The sequence below is a fragment of the Bombus huntii genome, chromosome 13 (assembly GCF_024542735.1).
Source record: "Bombus huntii isolate Logan2020A chromosome 13, iyBomHunt1.1, whole genome shotgun sequence".
Lineage (NCBI taxonomy): Eukaryota > Metazoa > Arthropoda > Insecta > Hymenoptera > Apidae > Bombus > Bombus huntii.
Window position 1 is genome coordinate 11650153 of NC_066250.1, and position 17019 is coordinate 11667171.

Consider the following 17019-nt stretch of genomic DNA (forward strand, 5'->3'; position numbering starts at 1 on the left):
GCCGATTTTTGTTGTATCTTTAAGAATTTTGTAAAGTCTTCTGATCCAAAGTGTCTCGTCGTATTCTCCTAAGTCGTTTCGAGTTAATTGGTAAAATGTTTGGTCATTTGGTTTAATTTCTAAGAGTTTCGGATTCTCGTTGTTGTCTTTCCATGCGTTGAATGAATTAGTGTGATCAATTACTAGGTCGAGGTTAACTACTTCGTCGCGAGTTAGTGCGTGAACTCTAGATAAAGCGTCTGCAGCTGTGTTATCTTTACCCTTTGTATATTCGATTTCATAGTCATATTCTTCGAGTCTAAGTCTCCAACGAATCAGTCTGCTAGAAGGGTCTTTGCAATTGTGTAGCCACTTAAGAGCTTGGTGGTCGGTTCGAATAATGAAGCGTCGTCCTAACAAATATTGTCTTAATCTTTTCACGGCCCATACGATGGCTAAGAGTTCCTTTTCTGTCGTGGTATAGTTTCGTTCGGGTGGATTCAGTGTTCTTGAAATGTAACAACAAGGATGACCGTCTTGCGACAGTATTGCTCCTAGTCCTTCGTTACTTGCGTCGGTAGTTAAGGTAAAGGTTTTGTTAAAGTCAGGATAAGCTAATATTGGGAAATTACAGAGTTTGTCTTTTAAAGTATCAAAGCTAATCTGGTGTTTGTCAGTCCAATGGAATGGTGTGTCCTTTTTTGTTAAGTCTGTAAGGCTTTTCGCGATTTTGGAAAAGTTTCGAATAAATTTGCGATAATAACCTGCTAAACCTAAGAATGATTTCACGTCCGTGGCATTGCGGGGTAATCGAAAGTTTTTTACAGCGTCTAATTTCTTGGGGTTTGGTTTGACTCCTTCGGATGAAACTACATGGCCTAAGTATTCTAATTCCGGTTTTACGAATTCACATTTGTCCGGTTGCAATTTAAGTCCTAATTCTCTGAGTCTCTGAAATACTATCGCGAGGTTTTCGTTATGTTCTTGAATCGTTTTTCCGAATATCACTATGTCATCCAAATAAACAAAGCAGTATTTTCCTACAAGTCCAGCTAAGGCTCTGTCCATTAATCTTTGAAAGGTAGCGGGTGCGTTTTTAAGTCCGAATGGCATTCGATTGAAATGAAAATGCCCTTGCGGTGTCGAAAAAGCGGTATATTTTTTAGATTTCTCGTTCATTGGAATTTGATGGAATCCTGAGGATAAATCAAGCGCCGAAAAGAATTTTGCGTTTCCTAGTTGTGTTAAAATGTCGTCTATATCAAGTAAAGGGTAAGCGTCTTGTTCTGTGAGTTCATTTAGTTTCCTGAAATCGATAACTATCCTCCATTTCTGTTTTCCTGAGGCGTCTAATTTTTTCGGAACTACCCATACCGGAGAGTTATAAGGGGATTCGGATTCTTCTATAATATTTTTCTTCAACATGTCTCCTATTTGTCGCGAAATCTCGTCACGGTGACATTCCGGTGGTCTATACGATCGTGTGTTAATAATTTTGTCTTTGGTTAACGAAATTGTGTGCTGAGTTAAATTAGTACAGGGTAAAAGATCGGTTTCTAAATTAAAGATGTCAATATAATGAAGGATAATCTTTTCGATGGTTTCACGGATTGGTTTTTCAATGTGATCTGTTCTCACTAGACTTTTTAGTTTTGATACGTTGGAAAAGTCACGAGAATTTTGAATATTGCTAGAAATTTCAACGTTTTGCTCACCAGTGTTGATAAAACATACTTTAGTTGGTTTGCCTTCCAAATAGATTGTTTGAACTCTGTTTTCTCCAGGAGTCAAATGTATTGGTTTCTGAAATAAAATGGTTTTGTCGTTTAATCGGATTTTGTCATTGGATATTGAATAGTTATACTTCTCTAAACATGGTAGCCCAATGATTCCGTCTTCGATAATAGGGAAATTGTTCGGTACTATGTGAAAAATGTGATTTTGTCCAAAAATTCGTTTCGTTACGTATTCGTTAGTTTCGTATTTGTCTCGTCCCATAGAAAATTTTTGTTTAGGCCCTATTTGTATCGCGTTGACAGTTTTGTTACGTTTCACCAGGTTTATCCCTGCTCCTGTGTCGACCAGAAATACTCGCTCTTCGGTTCGGGTTGACAAAGGTATTGCGAGTAATCTTCCCGTGGCGATGTTGACTCGTATGTCTCGTACGGTTCGTCCATCTCCTGGTTCGATGTTGTTTCTTGTATTTCGTCCCATTCCTGGACTGCCTGAATTCTTGCGGGTGGTCGATCGCGCTGGCTCGGTGGTAGAAAATTTTGACACTTGTTGGCAATGTGTCCCAGCTTTCCGCACTTGAAGCACTTCATCTGTGCGCGTTCAGCAGGTGATCTATTTTCTACTTGGTTAAATGTAGCAGGTTTCTGAGCTACTGGCGTGTTAGGCGATCTTGATGGTACATTAGATCGTCTTACCTGCATATGCTGGTTGTCGGGGCGATTACTAACCGAAGGTAAGCGATTACATGACCAATTAGGTTGTCGTTCTTCTCGCAAGTAGCGTTCTACATCGGCTGCCTTTTTTTCAGCTTCCGGAAGATTCAAGGGTTCACTGCTTAATAGTATTCGCCCTATGTCGCGTCTGAGTCCCTTTAGGTACACACGAACAGTCTTCTTCGTGATTTCTTCAGTCATAATTTTACGTGTTAGTGGTTGTGGGTACTCATTGGTTACTGCGTACAGCAAACGGTTGAGTATTCTTCTAAACCGAATATTAAAACTTTGCACTGATTCCTCGCGTCCCTGTCTCAACTCTCGTAATTGTTCTTGGTACTCATCCGAAGTCACTTGTGCTGCTAAGTTATTTCTCAGTGCGTCGTACAGATCACTGTAACACTCAATAGGAATGTTGCGAATACTTTGGGCTGCTTTCCCCACGATTTTTTCCACTTTTATTGCTTTTAGCAATAGATCTTGCTCCATACAGCGATCCTTCATACTTCTCACTTCTTTGATGAAGTCTTCAACTCCTACATCATCATCTCCGTTGAGCGTTGGGATGTAGCGTATTGCATCCTTAGCTCGTAGAGTGGGAGGAGCGGGCGAAAAATAGCCTCTTTCTTCCACTTCGGGTTGTTCGCTGTCGAGGTGGACAGGTGGGGTGTCTGAAGCTGCTAACCCTGACAGTTTGCGTGCTTTTGCCATATTCACAGTACGATTGATTGCTGTCGACGCACTTTCATTGTCTTCGGTGATAATGGAAGCAAATTCATCGGTCGCAGGGGATCCGAACCCAGTCCGTAGCGCTGCGACGGTTTTCCCGAGATTCTCGATTTCTGCTGCCCTGTGTCTGTTCTCTTCGTCATTTTGCATAGACAAATGTAACATTTCCTCTCGTAAAAGGGCAATGTTCTCGTTCTGTTTTTGAATACTGTCCCATATTGCTCGCAACATTGGGTCAGTTGAGGTTGAAGTTTGAGATTCGTTTGCCTTAGACATTATTGCGCTGATTTATAATTTTCAGACGAAGACGAGTCTTGGCTACTGAAGCTAAATTTTCTTTCACGGTAACGTACACAGGAATTCAGTTTACCTTTTATTGTTACTTCACTTGGTTCGTGATAGTTACTTTGTTGTTGCGGATGACCGTAGTCCCAAATAATTCGATCTTCCGTAGATGATGAATGTCTTTTGGTTTCCGAACAAACACTTTTCACTATCCTGGCATGATCGCCAAAATGTCACGTAAAATAACAAAATAAAAAAAGGAATTTGAGGTAAAAAATAAAAAAAAGAAAACTTTATTTTTTTTCTAACATCAATACACTTTACAATTTACTTCCGAACTCTAGGCGTGACTTTCTAAGACTGACTCTTATGATTTTACTTTCGATCGGATCCGATTACTTTCTTTTGTCATCCCTCAACATCCCCACCGTCCATGCATTTGCTAGGCGTCCGCGATCGTTGCCACGTGCTCTTTCTTCTAGAACCTTCGGTGGAAGGACCGTTGGGATGTTGATGGTTCATTAGGCACTTCAGCGATATACATTGTCGCCGAGTGCCGCCACATCTTTATCTCTATCGTCAGTCCGTCGGATTTGAAGTATGCCGGTCGTGACACTCCTCGCGAGTACGTCTCCCCGCGATTGGTCGAAATTACACCTTGTTTTAAATAGAGTTAGAACAGTCAAGAATATATATATATATATATATATATATATATATATATATTTTACTTTCGATATTTTGCATATATATATTAGGTACACTTTGTATTCTTTATACATTTAGAATTCGTAGAAACATATCTATAATAGAGTGTATATACCGTGTATAATCGCTGGAATAGTAGTACTTAGCAAAGAAATGTTTAAGACGTAAAGATTTCTTGCACCATCCACATTTAATTGTAGCTTCACCACCGCACATATTATATCTTGGTTCTGTTTTGACAGGATAATAATAGCGGTATAAATAATATAACAATAATATAAAATGACATGGTACAAGAAGGAAATCCTACAGGATTTTCAATGCACCTGATCTTTTGTTTACGTATCCACTTTCATATCACGAGTACTCGATGGAATCTTGGAACCTAGTATGAAAACTGTTTATGAACAAGGGATTGTAATTCTCGTAGCGCACGATGAACCAGACCGGAAAATTATGGGACATTTTCGTATAACTTTCAAACCATGCAAGATATTGAAATAAAATTTCATTTAAAAAGTGTTGAAAAATAATCCGAATTAAATTGAATACGATGTAAATAGTATATTTTATATTTGACAATCCTTTTTTTAATTTATTGGATTGAACAGCTTTAAATAAATTTGAAAACCTCCTTCTTTCACATTGTATCTATTCTTTTTAGGTAATTTAAACGCGTTAAAACAAATAAAAAATATTGGATAGTACTACAAATTGTGGCAGTTTTCAATCGAAATGTATTGCCTAATTGAAGAATAATACTAAAATTGTAAATAAAATATATATTATAATATATTAGTTTATTCTATATATATATATTATGCATATACATAATAGAATAATAATAATAATATATAATAGTAATACATGATAATATAATGTTGTAGTATCGTGGACGAGGGGCCTGGGGTGTCGTGCGAATTATAAACAAGCGGTTGCTGAACATGTGCATGATGGGGCTTAAACAAAGGATATGAGGCTAAGACAAAAGACAAAGGGTTGCTAAGGGACATAAACGAATTGACGGCAGTATGAGTTGAGAAGCTAGAGAGTGCGGATTGCGTTGTCGAGATAGTGTTGTTAGCGTTGTTGAGAGAGAGTTGAATCTGTGTTGACGAGAGTTGTTAATTAATTATAATACGTTGTTACGATTAGTTCATGCTAAATAACCATTGTTTTCTGTTTAATCCATTTATTATTAATAAGCTAATTTTTATATTTACGATACTACAATATATAATCATCTGAAGAAATATACATATTATATGGGGCTGATGAATCGTGAAATTCCATCATTTTATTCATGTATGAGTTCTATAGCTTCAGCATCTAGTATTTTATGATTCTTTGTTGGAATACAACAATATTAATCGCATACAGATGAGGTGATTGATCGAACGGATTCTTTCCTTCGTTGCTCAGCGATATCCCCACTAGTGTGCGTTCGTTAGATGTACCGCGGCGGCTGGCGCGTGCATGCTCTTCCGAGAATTCGGCGGAAGAAGCGTAAGAATATGGATGGAACATCGGGCACGTCGGTGTCGCACTTTGACGGCGTAGCGCTTTGTATCACGAAGCTACTGGAAGGTTCCGTGGCACGTGCCGCCACACAGATATCTACACAGATCACACTCATTACTGCATAGAGAGTAGAGTTCAAAACCTTTTCAAGGGCCATGGGTCACTAAGTTAGTCAGTCTGAGAATAACTAGCCAACTGTCAACATTCCACAACGCTCACTCATATTTCCTGCAATTTTTGTTTAATAAATATCACATAATATTGTTTCAACACAAACATTGTGTCTTCCACAGATTATTAATCTTAATTTCGAGATTAAATTCTAACATTTTTGTTATATGATTTTATTCTTAATGCTGACATATATGGATCAGAAGCTAAGAATGGTGCATAAAATGTATCTTTATTAGCAGCGATCCTTGAAACTTTTCTGCGGTTCTTATTCCTACAGTTCTTGAAATCTTTATGTCTCGCTGCTTGCGCCTCTTCTGAAAATTAGCCGATAGAAAGTAAAGCATGTTGTATTATATCTGTCCCATGTATAAGAATGAGGATAACTGAATTAGTATCACTGAAATCTAATTCGAACCATTTCTCACTACGCTTAAAGAGCAACGACTCTGTATACTGAGATTGAACCCACCACTGCTTCAACTTGCAAGCAAATTTTTCCAAACTTGTTCTTAACAATTCAAAACTTTCAGATAAAATATCCATCTTTCTTTTTTTCACGTATTTTGTTCCACTTTTCGCAATATCGAAGAATCTTACATTTTTACTGTCAAGTATAGTTTACTTTACCGTATTCTTGCAATGACCACTTCAAAAATCGAGAAGCAGAACGGTTCCATTGCGAACCCAGTATTGGGAAAATAAATTTCTCGCAGCCACGTTTTCAGTATTTTTAGTACAATTTTTTAAGGTAATTGGTAATTTTATACAGAATTTTATACAGAAGTTTATACAAAATTTTATACAGAAATTTACTACACGCACTGGAAAAACTACGAATAATAACTCGGATAGTAAAATGTAGGGCAGTTCTTGAGTTTAAATAAGCATTTTCTTTTTGTTGAATAACATTTTTTTAGAAAACTCACGCAAACTTAGAAAATATCATAATAAATAACTAAATAAATTTTAATACCGCACAAGTTTATAAGCATTACGAACCTTCTTACAAAAAAATGTTGACAAAAAAAAATTTTTTTATGTTAGAAATGTGAACGTAATGAAGATTTGTATATAGACAATTCTCACGAGAAATGTCAACAAGATTAATAATGAATTAAAGAAAATGTACAAATAAGCTGAGTTTATCGATGTATTGATTGATGGATTTGTGCCGTCTTAGAATTTCATCATTTCCCACAATTTAAAGACACTTTAATCTTTAAACAAAACAGCTTGAAGATACAATAGAGCTTGCCATATCCGAATCTTCATTCTCCTTTATCTAAACGAATGGTAAAAAATGTTTTCTTCTGTTACAGGTACTCCTGTTTAGACGATATATTACTGATAATGTAAATAGTTTTGTCTATAGAAATTAGAGAGAAATAATATTTTAAGAGCCGTTTCAATAAAGCGGCGAGTGAAAGGCGAATCAGACGAATGCATTGATAAAATTTCAAGTTGGCTGTAAGGTGACGGATACCAACTGTAACCCTGAGGGTATCAGAGTATTATTATATATTATAATGTAATATTATTATATATATAGGAAATAAGAATTAGTGTACTAGTAGGTTTGGTAACGGCAGGTTTATTTCAATATCGTTCACGCCAACACAAAATCAAGCACGATGCTCCGTCAGTCTATATACACGCAGCCATCATTCGTCACTAACTCCTCTCATCACAACGACTCTCTTTCACGCCGACCACACTCTTTGACAACGCTGACAACACTCCGATCACGCTGGAAACGCTAAAGCCCGACAACGCCGGCAACACTAAAGCTCCTCAACTCACTAACGGCTACCTTTTATACCCTGGCTCCGGCATACCATGGTCAAATAGGCCTTACTAATTAATCAGGGTTTTCTCCCGATACTACATATATTATTAGTAGACTGTAGATTTTTATGCATTTATGAAAAATGTCTGCACTTAGTATGCGAGAATATATAAAATATTCAATGTGTAATACTTCTTACAATATTTGATAAGTGAGACAAATGTCTTTTAATTATATTAATAAAAACATGAATTTATATAAATATTCACAATCTAATTATTATTTAGCGAAAACAGAAAATCAGAATGACGATGTACCTGTTCACGATGAAAATTTATATAGTTTACTAGCCAAAAAATATGAACTCCTCAGATATTAAAACAAGCTGACAATTTTCTTGATCTGAAAGTACCAGGAAAGCGATTGTTCTATTATCCGAAAGTCTCATTATTCAAAAATTGTTTTCTTTCTACTGATTCGGATGTGGGAGGTTTTACTCTATTTTATATAAATAATTCACAGTGAACACAATTCACAACTAAAAATACAGTTTCTTTTCTCAAAGTAATATTATTTTAAATACTGAACAAGGTTTTTTACGGGCTATCTTTAACTCGGACTTGATGTATCCGAGTTGCGATAGAGCAAGAACATCCGTCCTTTTTTTCAATCGATATGGTGGAATGTAAATTATTGATATCTAGTTTCAACGGAAGGTTCGTTCGACACGTCCGAAGAAATTTCCATATTATATGCCCTATTCGTGCTCCGTGAAGCTTGTATGGTATATTACTCCTATGGGCAAGTAGCATCAACTGAGTTACGTAGCATACATCCTCTTCTCAGTTGAATAGTACGTTCAAATGATATCGTAGCGTAGATAATGCTTCAGATTTGTCAGCGCTGGTTTTTCACTTTTTGCAGCAGGAATATTTTATGAGATGCCCCAGATACTATCAATCAAAAAGTGCAATCAAATATTATGCTTTCTTAAGATACTCTATGTTATACTTGTGTAATAAGGTACGCTATAATTTTGGTTACAGTAGAATCTCCAGTATCCGATTTAATAGGGAAACATGATCGTTGAGGGAATTTCTGGACAGTAGGATTTCTCGTATAATTAATATTCTATGTATCATATAAGGACAATTACAAAGAATACTGTAATATAATACAAATGTACTTTTTGTTTTAATTATTTAGGGATTTTATATCTTTTTTATTGCTAAATTAAATACATCTGCAGCTGGGGTATAGTGTTCGGATTGCAAAATGTTCGGCTGGAATGACACTTTGTAGGGGTTTTGAGGTGGCTGAAGCCGAAAACGAAGGTCGTTTTTCACGAAAATAAGACATACAAAATTTCGATCAACCTGTTGACGTGTGACCTCCTCGTGGGTTCTTACGTTATCTTTTTTAAAATTTCGTTCTCCTAACTTACGGTATGGCTCACTTTGAATGCATTTGAATCGTGAGTATTGGATTAGTTTTGGGGTATTTTTTATCTTCCGTGACCGCACAGAAAGTAGAAAACGGTAAGCGAAAAAATTGGCATTTGGCGCATTGACATTGTCTGTGCCACTACGTGCTTTAACCGCATACCGCTTACCTCTCTGTACGATCACGTTCCTACGCAGATTTCTACAATAAAGATCTTTGTCGAGCAAATGTTCATACAGCTGAATTTTCAAAAGCGTTTATTTCCGCGAAAAAAATAACTCTTATTTTTAATCTAAGATACACCCGGAATACTATACTTTATCCAAATTTGTTGATACATTAAGCTGCGTTGAACTGTATTCTGTTTGACATCAAACCGCCTAAGTCATCTTTCTAATGTCATAAACGCTTCATATATAAGATACATAAATAAGAAGGCATCGTTACTTTCACTCTAATCTTTCTTTCAGCATGAGAACTTAAAATATCGATAACGATATTCATTAAAGTTTCAAAACTTTATGTCACGTAATATGAATATAATATCACACGTAGATAGTATTATCCCTTTATTGCTGATTTATGGAAACCACTACTATACATCAGAACCTGGATATTTATCTTACAATTTCATTAAAGTTTTTCTACTTCTCGAAACACCTGAATAATTTTCAATTAAATGTTTCTGTGTTTTAATGTTATTAATCGTACATCTTCAAACGTTGCAAGTTTTTCCATTTTTGCAAACACTTTCACACTTCTTTCTTAGCTTTTCAAGTGTCTTTTATTTTTTTCGATATTTACAAGGTCATTCAAAGTAAACTAGAATGGAAAATAAATTGATTTTAGATGCTAAAATAAGCTGGCCTGTGCAATTATAAGGTTCTTATAGGGATGGAATACTCTATCAACACCAATTCATTTATAATGAAATGAAAATCAATTAAAATTAAGAACAATTCTTTCAAGGAGGACCGAACATCTCATCCTGTACAGTCCACATACGTACAACGTATCTACACTATAGATAGGCGATATTTATTTCTTGGCGGTCCGCTAGATTTCTAGACTGTCCATTAACTTCAAAGTTACATTATGAAAAAGGTAAAAATTGAATTGAACTCAAACTAAAATTTGATAGTGAACAACTGCAGTAAAAAAATGAGTTACTTTTGAGTTCGTTTAATCAAAACTCGAATAAGCACTTGGAAAGCTGCAATTTTATTTACACAAAACATGAAAAATATTCAAAGATAAAAAGGTATGCAAAAATAAAAAATCCATAAAACGCACAATCATTAAACGTCATTGGTTAATAGAACGAGAAACATGAACCGTGAAACGGTATTCTTGAAGACAGTAACAATTACATATTATTGTGCAAGAATAATGTCTGTAGACAATATACGACTTTTCAATAAAGTTGTACATGACCTACGATCGTACACTACTTTTGCTTGATTATGCTCATAGAATATACCGACAAAATCTTGCTACAAAATCTTGGTACACGCTCTATACATATTGGTAGTTGGTAATTATTTTCACCAGCACGCACCACACCAAGTTTGATGATCTTGAAATATGTTATCAAGGTCATCATTCTGAACAACTTATCCCTATACTTATAATCTAACCTAAACTTGATTCATTGATGAGAGAGATATCCATTTTTAATATTGCATAAATAAAAACAGAAAAGTAATGGGTTATGCGTAGCGTGAAATAATTTTCGATGAATTTATTGATATATAGAATAGGACACTTTATTTTCATCATCAAAGTAATGCGTACGAAGCATATACACGATCCACCATACGCAACCTAGTGATTACCACGCACGGTCTCGGTTTTTGAATTATATACAGAAATATGTTTGTTGGTATATATAAGCAATAATAAATTGTAGTAATCGAATTTATGATAAAATCGAGTGAAATAAAAATGAAATGACGCTAGCTAGATATTAAACTAACCCAACCTATAACCCTATAACCCAAATATAAATCTATATTTTTTTATTTATATTAGAGATGATTAGCATCAATGAGTTAAGTTTAGGTTGCGCTATATAAAAATGGGACCATAGCGTAGTGGAGAGTAAATTTAGTCGAAGCTTCCTGTGAATATCTCGGAAACTGAAGTTGAACGGTGGTAACATGTACAGGGAAATGTTTTCCAGAATGATGACCTTGACAACATATTTCAAGGTTTCCCAAAATCTCAGCAAACGCAGAATACACAAATACGTTCGATCGAGCAAAATTTCTCTGCTCCGATCGTTAATTAAAGCGATTCGTAAATCATTGGTTCGTTTGTTCGCAGAATCGGCGCACGTTCTCGAAATGTAACATACCCTGCGGGGACTATCCGGCGGGACACGAATTAAATTACGCTTCGGGTCAAGTACGACCGAGACAAAACAGTGTGTTCATTGGATCTAATACGTCGTTGCTGCCTGGCGCTCAAGGTATGCCACGTCGAACGAAAAGCGCGCTCGATCTTCAATTCTTGATGTTTTCGGAGAACAACTCGTGCAGTGAACAGGATACGTTAAAAAACTTGAAGTCAGCCAACGAGTCCACGAAATTGTTGCAACGCGAACGAAAGACCAGTATATGTCAGTTAGACAGAATCGAAACGTCCAAGCCTGTCTTTCGAGACAGAGGAATGAGTGTCTGTCAATTCGATGCTTCCTCGAAATTGTGGCAACGAGATCGTGGAATGAGTGTCTGCCACTTCGACAGGATGGAGGTACTTGCCAGACCGTTGCAAAGAGACCGTGGCGGAAGAATCTGGCAGTTCGACAGAATGGACGTATTGGCCAACCCGCTGCAGAGAGATCGCACAGGCAGCGCCTACCATTTTGACAGAATGGACGTCTTGGCTAGGCCAAATTGTTCTTTTGGCAAATCCTTGGCGAGGGAGAGGCGCGTCAGCATGTGTAACTTTCTGGAGAAAGACGAAGAAGCAGCAAAAGGTAGTCAAATGGTACGGCGTTTAAGTAGCAACAACATTGAGAAAATCGTGAAGGAGGAGGCGTCCGTCGAAGAAGCGGAGTGTGAAACGGCGATGCAGCACATATTTCCCAAATGCACACCCAAAGGAAATAAAAATGCTTCCTATCAATTGGACCAACCGTCTTGCAGCAAAACTCCTGACGTTGTGTTCGGATACAAGGCTACTTGCGTGTAGTGTGAGAAGGTTAAACGTATGACTTATCAAGGGAGAATATGTATGCTATACTTGAAATTTATGGAGTTAGTCATCGTTTCAATTTCAAGGTATCGAAGGGTACTTGAATGCATATGACATATATTCAATCACAATATGGTAATAAATAGAAATTCTTATATAAAATCGTATCTAAGTGTGACACTTATACCGACTGTATAATATTCCAGAAATGAGATTAAAAAATACTCCTTCCTTTTAAACGTACGACTCATAAAGTTCCGAAAGAACCAAACTCCGTGTACATAATGATTGAAAGGCGTCTGATTCCGAGAATAATTCTACGACAAAAAATATATTTTGTTAATGTTATACTTGGCTCTTTCGGTCATGTTATTCTGTGTGAAGGAATCGTCTGAATAAATTTACACCGTGTAACAAACTAATCACAACAGAATTTGAAAGTGTACACGTTGTCAACGCCACGAGAATTTTAGAAATGAATAATTTCACATACTTTTCGGGCTGAAAACAACGATTTTCGACATTCAAACACCGAAAGAGTTGAAGCAAACAGTTGTAATAATCTAAGAAAGTAGTAAAAGAAATTTATAAAGGAAGATGCGAACTATTTTTTCAGGAATTGTAATTTTTTAGACGACTGTTGAAAAGATATAAATTTATTAACACGTATTACAATTTTGGTCTTATTATGATATTAGAATTTACCAAGCATTCTGGCAAAAACGGCGTTGAAGAGAACACGAAACAGGGACAATTATCTCCGTTACAAGGTTTGTGCCACCTTGTGATGGGATATAACGTTCGATATATACTTCGAATCCTAAGTTAAATCCACTTCCCAACGTCCACTTCATAGGTTTTCAATACTACAATACATATTTAATCATTCATTCATTCTACTTGCCAAATATGTATTCACCAAGGTCTTCGCAAACTGATTTCGAATCTCAGAAAAAACACTTGCAATCAATAGAATTATGAGAGTCAAGAAAGCAGTTCCACTTTACTGAATTTCTATAATAATGCGAGGAAGATTTTACAGAATTGTAGACGATAAACAGGATTCCTATAAGTTTTATTTTAATGTTTTACCGTGTGAATATTTCATTTTGCTTTCATTTCTAAGGTTTTCTAATGTTTGAAGAAGTTTTCCAACATAAAATTAAAACAGAAAATTGTGTATACTAACAAAAATCTTGTTATATTTTCTTCAGACTTGGCACATTTTCTAACATTAGAAAATTACAATTTGATCGAAAATAACCGAAAGGATGTACCAAGGTTAAGGATGATATCCAAACAAACTGTTTTAGTTAATGGAGAATTGTTAGTAAGTTTTAAACTTTCTGTTATTTCTGCTATGAGTATAAAAGCTTACAGTCAATTCCATTTACATTAGCTAGGTATATAAATGAAATCTTTTCTTTTAATGACTACATTACATTTACAACTGGCTCTGTTGAGCCAACCAGCGGATTTGGTAGTGTGGATATTATGTGCATGTAGATGATGTTCAATAGTGTTTCCACTCCATTTCCTTATTATTCATTCCAGTAACTCATATGGCTTCGTTCTCTTCTGACTCTTGAAGTTTGTGTCAGGTTTTCAGCTAGTTCGTTCAAACGTATATAGTTTATTACTGTGTGCTGTTGCAAATAAATGAAATCTTAAAAGGAAAATATATTCCAGTTTAACTCCACGTGCCAAGAGAACAGATGTATTACAGTTTTGCAGACTACGCGCGCCTGTGCAGTATTCGCGGACAATATAAACTGGTTGGCGTAAATACTTGTGAAAATTCATTGCCAATTTAATTGCTATGTATCCATTATCACGATCGCGGATTACGAGAACGCATTAAATGTTCAGCGAAGTCAATGCAATTTTCATGTCAACTGTGTTTTGTGTCCCATAAGAACAGATATTTACATCCTCTATCGTTCCAAAATGCTTTCATAAACGACATTCTGTGTAATTACGATTCGTATCGTCAATATACCCGATCGCAATTTATTCGGTTATCTGTTTTTGTTAAAACGATTATTACTTATTCGCTTAAAATTTACAATTATCGTCGAGATAAATTATTATTCGTTTTAAGTTAACGTCAATTTAAATTAAACGTATAACTCTTCCTAAGTGAGTTGCGAAAATTATGCATATATAAATCAAATGTACTATGAATTTCTATCGGACAATATACAAATTGAAACCTCCGTTATCGAATAACAATGTCAGAAAACACTTCCATGGAAATGCTATCATTTGTCCACGAAGTACTGTATTATTATGAAAATCATAGCATAGAGAAGAGTTAAGCTGTAAAAGGAAGGTTTACGCCTGCACGTATTGTTAGCTACTCTTTTTTAGATTATATTTTCAAATTTTTTTCAATAAGTATTCTATTAATCCTTTAAGCCTTCGTAACATTCAACGTGTAACCTAATTTCTATTAGGTTGTCCGAGAAGTTTCTTTCGTTTTATAAGGAAATAATAGACGCACAATGTTTTTTATACATAAAAACAGAAATAAAACAGAAATTGCTGTTCATCTATTATTATCTTACGAAACGAAAGAAACTTTTCGGACAACCTAATATTTTTGTACTATAATCAGACGTTTGATACACTATAGCATTTCTTGCAATTTTCACTTTTTTATTTGAAACCGTAACCGTAGACAACACAGTACAGAAAAAATAATGAGACAAATAATTCAGCCAAATGATGATATCTATCACCCTTTATCAGTATTCTATAAATAGCGTTAGCGTCTGAATCATTCTGTCACTCAATGACTCACTGCGCCAAGTCAACTATATTTCGATTTGAAAATTTCGTTTTACGTAAACTTTACAAATTTGTCGTTCTTTTTAAATTGAAAAACAATAGTTTAAATGATAATTATAAAAAAAAACTTACATGTACACTGTCGGTCTTAAGTAACATATGAAGAACTTGATCGATTTGTATTGACAATACAAGAATATTATTATTTGTAATACTATCTTTTCGTGGAATCAAGAGATATATATTGTATAAAATTTTAATTGTTTATTTAAAACCTTATCAGTAGCATGTTAAAATTAAATGTACGATTCGTTGAAATGTCGATCAGTTTTGAATATTATTGCTCGAATTAATCAGAATAATCTTTCTATCAACTTGGAAAAATCTTCTTTACCTTATTTATAACTCAAACAACCTGAGAATAATAAATTGCTAAATAAATAACAAAACTATTGTATGCATAACACTTGACACTTACACATGTCAATATTCTTCTTATGTATTTACCTCTTAAACATAAATTTTATCGTATCATAATATTCCACTATCTTCTGATATACAGGAAATTCATTCTTGATTTTTCTATTTGTAGTTTCGTAACTAAATTACGTTTCGTCAAGAATATGCAAGCATTCACCTACTTTTGAGTAATGACATACCTAAAATCCATTGTACGTTGAAGATAATATCATTTTCCATCCGTATAAAAGACTGATTGTTTTCTCTTATGAACACAAGAAAATTTTATGTAGACTGAACAATATATATTGGTATGACATTTCATATTGAAAAAATGAAAATAAAATTGTTTAGTCATTTATTACTTTTGTGTTTCAAATTTTAAGCGAATAAAGCAAAACATCTGTAAAGAAAATTAAATAGGTGCATTAAATGCGTTTTCCGTGATTATTGTTATGGGAATTTGTGACGAAAGAAACTCAGGAACTCATCATTCTAACAAGCTCTCCTTGTAAGATTCCTTGTAATTATTTGAAGTTTATTCATTATAAATTCTGCGACACTTATAAAATTACTTTATTAATTTGAATACATTTGTAACATACGTTTTATATCTTTTTATAATGAGAAAATTTCAACTAATTCAAAGATAATTGCATATACAGTATTGTAATTTATAAACTATTTATCAATTGTTTAATATAAATAATTATTACATCATTCAGTTTGAATATATTTCAGTTATTGGTCATATGATAGCTAGTGAAAATGCGAATGTTCATACAAATTCATATTTCTATGAACACAGTTTAGAAGATAGAATCTAACCAGAGATTTATATCATCCATCAAATATTATAATGAATACTATACTTTGAATATATTATATATTTGTATATATTATGTGCAACGTTCACGGTTTAGTTACAGCTTCTTTTCGCAATAAAGATTATATTTCGTAATGATATTTTGTTGAAATTTGATGTTTTGTTCATCAAAAGTCTCAAATATTTATCAGTATACTGCCAATTTTTATGCATTTATATTCAAGGTCTGGAAAATATACAGAACGCACATGACATGCACAAATATATAAAATACCTAAAATAAAATACATACTATGATATTTAGTAAGTAATACAATTCTCTAGCCAGGTTTCATTTCTTTTAACTATATTCATAAGAATATGAGTTTGCATACCTAAATGCTATCATGCTATACATACATAATAATATGTATTACAAACACAGTGAAATGCAGCATCGTTTAAACATTTGAGTATTAACAGAAATCTGTGCAAAAGTTTGATATAAAAGTTTCTTTGCTTACATCGAATGCATTTTGTACATTCATTTTACATATTCGGTTAGCTTAATGTCCCTTCATGAATGATACATGTGCTTTTTACGGTGAATACAAATCGGTGCTTGATTTCGTCCCCATTCTATTCTCGGCAACGCTTCGTTAACAATGCATTTTAAATTTATCGACCATTCGAAG

General features: G+C 34.6%; 2 protein-coding genes across 5 annotated transcripts in view; one reads left to right on the plus strand and one right to left on the minus strand.

Moving 5' to 3' along the window:
• LOC126872660 (uncharacterized) overlaps positions 1-13361 on the plus strand; it is a 136286-nt gene extending 122925 nt beyond the window's left edge. The window contains exon 5 of the mRNA XM_050632779.1: positions 11398-13361. Coding sequence (XP_050488736.1) covers positions 11398-12267 — 870 coding nt within the window. The 3' untranslated portion in view covers positions 12268-13361. The remainder of the gene's footprint in view (positions 1-11397) is intronic.
• The window catches only part of LOC126872661 (uncharacterized), a 308769-nt gene that overhangs the window by 70197 nt on the left and 221553 nt on the right, over positions 1-17019 (minus strand). The window lies entirely within an intron of this gene.